General features: G+C 54.2%; 2 protein-coding genes across 2 annotated transcripts in view; both read left to right on the top strand.

Annotated features, from left to right (window-relative positions):
* Positions 1–8,089, top strand: part of Mtarc2 (mitochondrial amidoxime reducing component 2) — a 15,593-nt gene extending 7,504 nt beyond the window's left edge. The window contains exons 5-8 of the mRNA XM_010642671.2: positions 3,593–3,654; positions 3,732–3,803; positions 5,069–5,222; positions 7,333–8,089. Coding sequence (XP_010640973.2) covers positions 3,593–3,654; positions 3,732–3,803; positions 5,069–5,195 — 261 coding nt within the window. The 3' untranslated portion in view covers positions 5,196–5,222; positions 7,333–8,089. The remainder of the gene's footprint in view (positions 1–3,592; positions 3,655–3,731; positions 3,804–5,068; positions 5,223–7,332) is intronic.
* Positions 6,965–9,174, top strand: part of LOC104875225 (mitochondrial amidoxime-reducing component 1) — a 15,923-nt gene continuing 13,713 nt past the window's right edge. The window contains exons 1-3 of the mRNA XM_033762263.1: positions 6,965–6,968; positions 7,050–7,081; positions 8,312–8,809. Coding sequence (XP_033618154.1) covers positions 6,965–6,968; positions 7,050–7,081; positions 8,312–8,809 — 534 coding nt within the window. The remainder of the gene's footprint in view (positions 6,969–7,049; positions 7,082–8,311; positions 8,810–9,174) is intronic.

The raw sequence follows: 9,174 nt of genomic DNA, 5'->3' as shown, positions 1-9,174 counted from the left end.
CCCACGGGGGCGCCGGGCTGGAGTGTCTGCTGTGGGCGCCACTGCACGACCAAGGAAGGAACAGGAACGAAATTGCATCCAGGGCCTTGGGGGATCCGGGCAGCGCTGGCCGAGGGGCCCGTAAACCTGCCCGGCCCCCCAGGTTCTCGCACACAGCGCGACGCAGCCCCTGCACTCCTGCGACTCCGGGGAAGATGCGCCTCACCAAGCCCAGACCAGAAGCGAACCTGGAAGCTAAGGTTCTTCACCACGACCTCAGTCATTTCTTTGTTGTTTTCTGAGACACTTTATTTTAGGGAAGAGCATCTTCCTGGATTTGTCTTCACGGAAGGGTAAACTGTCGGGCACTACTTTCCCTGTGAGATCTGGCCCTGCCGGCCCTGCCGCAGAATCTTTGATCTCCTCTGCCGCGTGACACTTAGTAGGGTGGCGTGAGCCTCATCCTGCTCTCAGGCCATTTGAATGTGTAGTTTGTGAGACGTGTTACTCCTTCCCTGTGGTGGGATTCTGGAAATAGTAAAGGAGCTGGGAACTCCGATGTTTCTGGGAAGTCCTCTGGAAGTACATGTTAAAAATAAAGAACCCCTGCCAGGGATGTAGCTCAGTGGTGCCAAGCCTGCCTCAAGTGCAAGGTCCTGAGTTCGGATCCCCGGAACCAGGAAAAAAAACAAAAGAAGCCCTTCTGGGGATGACATTAATGTTGCTGGTTTATTCTGCCTTAGGGAGGAGGGCGCTGGGTGGCTCAGGGTGTGATGCAGTAACCTGTGTACTTGGTGCCGCCACACCGAAACATAACCCTGTCGGTCAGTGGGGCTGTGTTAAATATTAATGCCAAATGATAGCATGCAGGAGTATTTAACAGACCAACTCCTGATAAAAAACAGCAAACGCTAGCATGGCATGCGGACCCGGGGCCGTGGTTTGATGCCAGACGTGGGTCACGGGGGACCACTGTGCAGGGTCACTGCGGGCCCCACAGGCTTTGAGCCTTCTCGTGGAACTCGGCACCGAGGAGATTTGGGGGGCAGGCGGGGTCCGTGCAAGCTCAGGGTGCAGAGCCCTGGTCCTCGGCCCTCTGCGACCCTGGTGTAGCTGGTGGGGAGCTGAGCCTTGTGCCACGTGGGAAATACTTCTTCCACAAGGTTCTGCAGGGGTCCGGGGCCCCACCCAGCACCCAGGGCACCCCGCTGTCCCTGCGTTCTCACCGTTGGAGTGGGGATCCCTCACTCCAGAGTTCTCAGGCCCAGAGACCCGCGCTGGTGGTGGAGGGTTTGTCCGGGTGTGAGGTCAGTGGCACCGCTGGCCCAGCTGCAAGGGGACCCAGATCAGGCCTGGCCACTGGCCGTGGCCGTCCATCTCCTGGGCCCTCCCGTGCCTTCCACACTGAACCTGGGCATGTCTCTCTTAGTGGCCAGATCTAACTGTTGTTTGAAAGAACAGAATACAGTAAAAGACCCCAGAGTGACTTTATAGAGGTCACTTAATGTCAAGTTGGTCTTCACTGTGGGTCACGGTGGAAAAGTCAGCAGTGGTGGAGGCGGAATTAGAAACAGGCTCAGAGAGGTTGAGTGACCTGCCTGAGGTAGCTCAGCTGCTGTGGCTCTGTGAGGCCCTGGCCTCAGCAGCCTGGCACTGGGCCCTCACTGCATGGCCAGGGGGGCAGAAATCGCTCTCTACTGTCCCCTGGAGGAACCAAGAAGGGGTCTGGGGCCCTTGGTGACTGAGCTCAGGGACAACCTCTCCCTGCCTTCTTGCTTGTGTGATCTCAGCAACCTGAAGGTTTGCCAGGGAGACCTCAGGGGACTGGAGGAGGAGCCGGAGCATGTGAGGCCCCTTCCGTCACGGAGAGGGCTCCTCCCTCCCTCCCTTCTGCTCCTTCCCACCTTCCTGTCTTCCAGTACTGAGGAGTGAACCAGGGCTTTCACAGTGAGCTGCATCCTAGCCACTTTTTTTTTTTTTTTTTTTTTTTTTTTTTTTTTTTTTTTTTTTTTTTGGTACTAGGGATTGAACTCGGGTCCTTGCGCTTGCAAGGCAGGCCACCGAACCGCTGAGCAAAATCCCTGGCCTCATCCTAGCCCTTTTTGACAGTGTCTTGTATGCCACTAAGTTGCCCAGGCTGGGCTGGAACTTGCCATCCTCCTGCCTCAGCCTCCCAGAGTATGCTGTGGACAAGGGAGTCACCTGTGTGGAGCCTCAGCAGGGCGCTAAGACTCAGTGAGCTCTGCCTGGCTGTGCACCAGGTGTGTCTGTGGCAGTGGGGCCCAGGCGCTGTGTAGAAAGAGCCCCAGCCTCTGAGTGGGGCCCTGCTCATTGGGCGAGCAGCCCGGGTGAGGCCCGCAGTTCCCTGTCCCTGTGCTTTGCTGCGAGGCCCTGAGCCCAGGCCTGCTGGTATCGGGGAGGACCCTGGAGTCTGGCTGGCAGGTGTGTCTCCTCAGCTGTGTGTGCCTCTGATAAAATGTAAGGGGATCTTTAAGTCCTTGTGTGATTTCATTTAAGATTTCAGTGATTTAAAATTTATCATTTTCCTCTAAGAAGTAAGTCAATAATGACATTTAATCAGCTTAGCTTTCTTCCCCTCCGCGATTGCTTTTTACCAGAATGTGCACAGTGACCAAACAAGGGTCAGTGCAGGGTGCTAATATGTCTCAGAAGTAGCCAGGGCTCGTGTGGGGTGTGCTTCCCGCCGTGGGCACCGTGCAGAAGCCCCACAGGCAGGGGACTTGGGAGTGTCCAGTCTGTCCGCCCTGGGAAGGGCTGAGCTCCAGGCCTGTAGCTGAGGCTCCCCACGGGGTGACAGGGTCCGTCCTCGCGGCTGCTTCAGCCCAGGACACTCTGTCCCCTTTGGCCGTCCCTATCCGGGTCTCAGCCCCAGGGAGTTCAGCTCTCACCCTGGCTGCGGGCGCAGCTCCTGTGAGTGCGGGCCATGGAGACCTACTGCAGTGGTTACACAGGGGACTTGGCTTCTGCAGAGGTGACAGAGGTCACGGGAGGCTGGAGTTACGTGGTCAGGAGCCCAGGGCAGCCTCAGCACCATCACCTAACTCCCCGCATGGGTGTGCGTGTGTGAATGCATCCATGTGCGTGCACTTTGCACGTGTGTGAGTGTATCTGCGTCTGTGTGCGTCTGCGCATGTGCTGGTGCTGAATGTGAGGAACGTGGTTGAATGTCCTTCAGAATCAGAAAGATTCTCAGCCCCCCTGTCCCGCATCTTCCTGGCTTGACCCCAGCAAAGTGTGACCCTCCAGGCCTGTTTCTGGGGCTGAAATGGTGGGGTCACATTTATGCCCCCTTCCCTGGTGTGAGGGAACTGGAGCCTGGTGTTGACCTCGGGGTGCCCACTTTCGGGGCCCCAGTTCCCTACTCTGTGCATGGGGGACCCCGTGCCAGGCTGGAGCTCAGGGCAGGAGCACTGGACTGGCAGGGCCAGTCCTGGGTGCCCCAGGACGAGGACGTGATGTGGGCAGCAGCACTCAGTCTCCTGGAGGTGCTCTTGGTGTCCCGCTCTTTCCTGCACTGCTCTGATGGTCAGAACCAGTGCGCAGTGACTGTCGCGGGCCCGGGAGCCTGACCACCGACACCGCTTCCTTCTAGGACTCCTGGGAGGACCTGGTCATCGGGGATGTGGAGCTGAAGAGGGTCCTATCATGCCCCAGGTGAGCGCGCGTCCTGCCTTGGCCTGGGCGTGTGGCTTCAGCCTCCCCTGTGCTTGACCTTGGTGCCTATGTGACAGGTGCATCTTGACCACCGTGGACCCCGACACAGGCATCATTGACCGGAAGGAGCCGCTGCAGACGCTGAAGAGGTTGGACAGTGCAGGGGCCTGGGATTCTAACGTGGTCTGTGCAGGTGTCAGGGGCTGCGGGTACTGAGGACCTGCTACCCAGCAGGGCCTCCCCCAGTTCATATAGCCTAACACTGGACGGGGCGGGTCCTCCTGTGCTTTTAATTCCTTCCTTCCTCCCTTCCTTCCTTCGTTTGGGTGGAAGTCAGGGCCTTCACACTTAGCTACATCCCTAGCTCTCTCTAAAAAAAATTTTTATTTTTAAATTTTGAGACAGGGTCTTGCTAAGTTGTTAAGTTACCCAGGCTGAGTTTGAACTTGTGATCCTCCAGCCTCAGCCTCCCAGAGTGCTGGGATTACAGGCGTGTGCCATGTGGTGGGCTGATACATTTTTATCTGATACATTTTATATTCCATTTTGAAACTTTACTACCAATTTGTAGTAACATTTAGTTGTGCATTTCTAAATGAAGGCCTCAAATTCTTGTTTGATTATGCTTTTTATAATCCAAATGCCTCTGTTAGCACCAGCATCCAGGGCTATGAGAGTCACTGAAACTGTGTGACGACACAGGAGAGAAGACGGGCGGGGTGGAGTCTGAGTTTTCCTTCCTCAGCTGCAGAAGCTTGGTGAGGAGCTCTCGATGCAGGATGGGTCTGCAGCCCTGAGCAGCCCTGAGCAGCCCTGCTCAGCACGGGCCTGACCCTGCTTCCCTCCTCAGCGCTGCAAAGCAGAAACAGTTCTGGGGGCTGAACTCTGCTTTGTTCCCCTTTTCTGTATTTTGTTGTTTGTTTCCGATGAGTTTAGGTTGGAGAAAAGGTTGCTCATGGAAGCCTCCAGACTTATAATTCCATTTTGTTTTTGTTCTTTGGCTTTTAAGATGTGGGGACATTAATTTTACTTTTCTCACATAAACCTTGGAGAGGAGTAACCTTGGCAGTAGCCTGGGGGTGGAGGTTTAAATCCAGGGCTGCACGTCAGATCCCGAAAGCCTTAGTTCAGTGAGGTGCCCACGTACACAGGAATTTCTGTCATTCTTATAGATGGGTTTTCCCTTTTAGCTTCAACCTGAAGCCATGGAAATCTTGTTCAGACTCTCAGAGTCTATCTACAAAAACTAGGACTAGTTGCAGTTTGACAAATCGTCAGTGACTTCTCTGGCAACACTGGAAAAGCGCTGGATTTTATAACAGGATAGGCTGGGAATGGAAGCTCGGATTCCATGGGGAGCACATAGGTTGTTGTTTTGCTTTTGTGCATGATGATAACTTTTCTTGTTTTCCAGCTACCGCCTGTGTGACCCCTCTGTGAAGCATTTGTACCAGTCATCCCCACTTTTTGGGGTCTATTTTACGGTGGAAAAGATTGGAGTCCTGAGAGTTGGGGACCCCGTGTATAAGCTGGTGGACTGATGGCCCGCTGGGGTGACAGTCAGAGAGGTCAGTCCTGCTTCTGGAGCTCAGAGTGTGGGTGCCGCTGCCCAGCTGCCTCGTGTGAAGACCTTTCAGAGTTGCACTGCTTGTAGGAATTGGGAGACATCCTCTCCCCTCAGTGGCCTGCATCTCCCCCAGCCCCCTCCACCTGGGCCACCCCATGAAGGCTGCTTACACTGGAGCAGGAGGGGGTGTCAGCAGGAGTGAGTGTGAAAGTGAAAAGTTCACCAGAACGCCACATTTACTTACTTCTGTCTCAGACGGAAAAGGAGAAATGTCTCACTTGTTCAAACTCAACTTGGGAGGAATTTTTAGGTCAAATGCTTTTATCAAGTGTATTGTAAAATGTAATTTAAATTTGAAAAGAAATCTGGAATTGCAGGCTAGAAAATAATCTCACATTGATCTCCCTGAGCTGGGAAAAAAAAAAAAAATCCTGAGCCCTGGAGGCATTTGCCCAGCCCTTGAGGGCAGCCAGGACATGAAGGGCAGTTGGAGCCCTGCCCAGTTTCTGAGCAGCTGCTCTCTCAGCATCTTCGACCGGATCTGGAAGGCACTGGTCTCCAAAGCCCTACACACCCTTCCTCTCTCACTGCCTGCGCCTCATGGTCTGTTACTTTTCTTGTCACTGAGACAAAATACCTAATGCCCACAGTTAAAGGGGAAAAAGCTTATTTAGCTAACATTTTGTGGAGGTTTCAGTCCATAGTCGACTGGCTCCAAGGCAGGGCAGCAGAGGAGCATCACAGAGGAGAAACAGTCCATGGCAGGCAGAAGGCAGGAAGCAGCAAGTGACCACAGCAGCCTCTTTCTGTCCCTTGTATTCTATCCAAGCCACCCACCCTTAGGGCAGGTGGCACTCACACCCAGGGTGGGGCACCCTTAATCCTACCCAGAACTGTGCAAACCAATCAGTGGACCAACTTAGTAACCACAGATCCTTCATCCCAGCATCATACACTCTAGATCCAGCCACCTCTAAAAAGCCCCACCTCTGACCCCATGAGGCTTTGGGGCCACAACACACAGTTTCCTCCCACCTGGGCACCCACCCTTCATGGCAGTGCGGGCTCAGTGTGAGAGACATGCAGGTTCCCATCCCTGCTCATCCTCCAGTGTGGGGGCGTTGGGCTTGGAAATGCACAGCCTGCTGCCCAGCTGCATCCCCTGCAAGCTCGGGGCCTTTGGGGGACAGGTTAAAGAATAGTCCTGGAAGCAAACGCAGGTCATACTGACTCCGGGGTACCCGAGTTTCTTATTGATCTGCTCAGAATTTAAGTGTACAGTGCTGGGGGTGTAGGTCAGCAGCATAGCGCCTGTCTGGCAAGCACAAGGTTCTGTGTTTGATCCTTGGCACAAAAAAATATATTTTTTTTAGTATACAAAAGTTTTTGTTTTGTTATAACAGCAACACAAGTTCACCATGGCAGATTTAGTAAAGTAAAAGAAAAAAATCATATATTGTTACTCTTTGTAAGTCTTATTCCAGTAGGAACTTTTTTTTAGAGTAGCTGTGATACACATACATGTCGCATGCTGTGCACACGTATGGATGTGTGCATCTTTCACAGCTCTCCTATCTATTCCAGTGTCATTTTGGTGGCTTCAGCATTACATTGTATACATGTGTGACCCTCTTTGAACACAATTTCTTCAGTAGTGGATACTTAGTCATCTAATTCTGTTATAAATAATAGTATACAGTAGCCGATATTTTTCCAGGCAGAGTATTTTAAAGTTAAAGGATTATGGGTAAGTTAGACTAGTAGAAGCAGACTTTTTTTGGAAATAGTATCTTCTGTTGGCCTCAAACTCTCCAAGCTTCCACCTCAGCCTCCTGGGTGGAAGCGGAATTACTGGCCCAGGTAAAGATCCCCTTTTTAGCACACTAGCCAAGTGTGTTTGAAGCAGTCGTTGGTTTGCGCTGCGTGCCTGGCCGGTGTCCTGTGGCTGTAACCACTGGCCGATGCTTTATAGCAGAATTCACTTAGCTCCGAGAGGTTTACGTTGCCTGCAGCTCAGCTTCACGAGGAACCGCCGCGGGGTTACCCATGACTAGTGGCCAAATAACTGAATAATAAGGGTTCTTATCCTTCCTTTGGCTCCCGGCATCCAGGAGGCGCTGATGAAGATCTCACTGAGTAGTGAGAAAGAAGTATCACTCGCCACGGACGCCTCCTCCCTGCACTGAGGCTGCTTCTGACCCTGCAAAGCTGCATGAGCTCGGGTTAACGCAAGGGAAGGGTGTGAGGTGATGTGGGGTAGGGAGGTGTACGAATTTTGATAGCAAAGGCTTTTTAGATTAACAAAATTATCTATAAAATTATTGTGTTAATCACAGCTATTACATGTTGCCAGTCCCTGACTTTATACTGATGAACAAAGGTTAAAGCGTTAACTAAAATTTAAAAAATACGTTTATACACTGTTGTTTTAAGAAAGAGGTGAAGCAACAAGTCCCCGTTGCCCACTTTCCATGTTAACAGACGCCCAGGTCCGGGCCTGGCTGCCGCCGCCTCCCTCCCTGCAGTGTGGAACCAGGCTGATGCTGCGGGCGGGCGTTGCTGTGTAGACGCTTTTTTATTTCATTTCTGCCTCTGTTAACTCATACAAAATAGTCGTGTCTGTCGATACATCACCTGGAATTCCAAGTAGGAAAAGGCAAAGAACGGCATTTAAAAGATAAAGGAATTTGGAGAAAGGAAGGGACGCAAGAAAGTATGAGCGTGTCATTAAGCGCATTTTTAAAACTGAGAGAAATGAGCTGTCTTCAAATGCTTAAGCTCTCGTCCTCGATGCCCTAACAGGTGACTGGATGAACCTGCTCTCGCGCTGTGGTGTCTTTGTTTCAATAAACACGGGTCTCAGCTCTGCTTGGTCTTTGGTGTCCCGCCTCAGCCTCCTGGGGCTCCCGTCACGCACTGTTGGGGACCCCCACCCGGAACTGGGGACCCAGGCTGCCCGGCCGCGGGGCGTCGAGACTTGGAGGGCAGCGGCTGGCTCTCTCCTTCCCGCAGCCCCAGGAGGGGACGGGTGATCTGGGAGGCGATGACTGGGAATTTCTGTGCCTGAAAGCCATTTTTCCCTTTCCAAAGAGCAGCGAGGGAGGAGACTGGAGAGGCCGAGCCTGCCTGACCCTCCTTCCGCGGAGGGTGGGGCGAGGGGTCAGGTGCAGGGAGAGGCGCCTGGAGAGGGAGAGGAGCCCGTCTCGGCCGGCCCGCCTGTGCCTGAAGCACAGTGCCGGGGAGGTGACCCGAAGCCCGGGAGAGGGTCCCAGCGCACCGAGGACCCTTGAGTCTTCATCCACCGGCCTTCTCCTGCGGGGCTGCCCACGGGGACGCCCCTCGGCCCCGTCCCGACCCCACCCACGAGGCCCCAGAGCCCGAGGTGGGCGGGACCGGCTCGGTCCTCCGGGAGGACCCCGTCGGGACAGCTTCACCCATGCGGGGAGGGGGCGCCCCTCAGAGGCCCTGGCGAGCCCGTCCACCGCGTTTGCTTTAACTCGAGTCGAGCGCAGAGCGAGGGCCTGGCGAGGGCTCCACCGCCGAGCCTGGCACAAAAGTCTCCCTGAGCTTTTCAACACGCGGAATAACGTTCCCTTAGCAGATTGGCACAGCCAGCCAACAGGAGGCCGAGGCCCGAAACCACTCTGAGGGTGGTGGGGCTTTTTGGCTAAGATAAGGCGCGTGCGTGTGTGTGCGTGTGTGTGCGAGCGCGCGCAGTGCTGGAATCAAACCCAGGGCTTTCACACTCAGCTGCACCCCAGCCATTTTTATTTTGGACTTTGAGGCAAGTTGGGAAGTTGCCCGGACTGGCCTCAAAATTGCAGTCCTCCTGCCTCAGCCTCTGGGAATTCTGGGATCACAGGCGAGCGCCACCACCCCTGGCTAGCGACCTCCTTAGGAAGTGGCCGGGACTGCCCCCGCGGCTGCCGGGCGGGTCCTGTCCGGCGACCCCC

This window comes from Fukomys damarensis, unplaced genomic scaffold, assembly GCF_012274545.1.
Source record: "Fukomys damarensis isolate Sample0158 unplaced genomic scaffold, DMR_v1.0_HiC HiC_scaffold_11, whole genome shotgun sequence".
NCBI classification, from domain to species: domain Eukaryota; kingdom Metazoa; phylum Chordata; class Mammalia; order Rodentia; family Bathyergidae; genus Fukomys; species Fukomys damarensis.
Note: the sequence above shows the minus strand (reverse complement) of the source record. Positions and strands in the feature narration are given on the sequence as shown.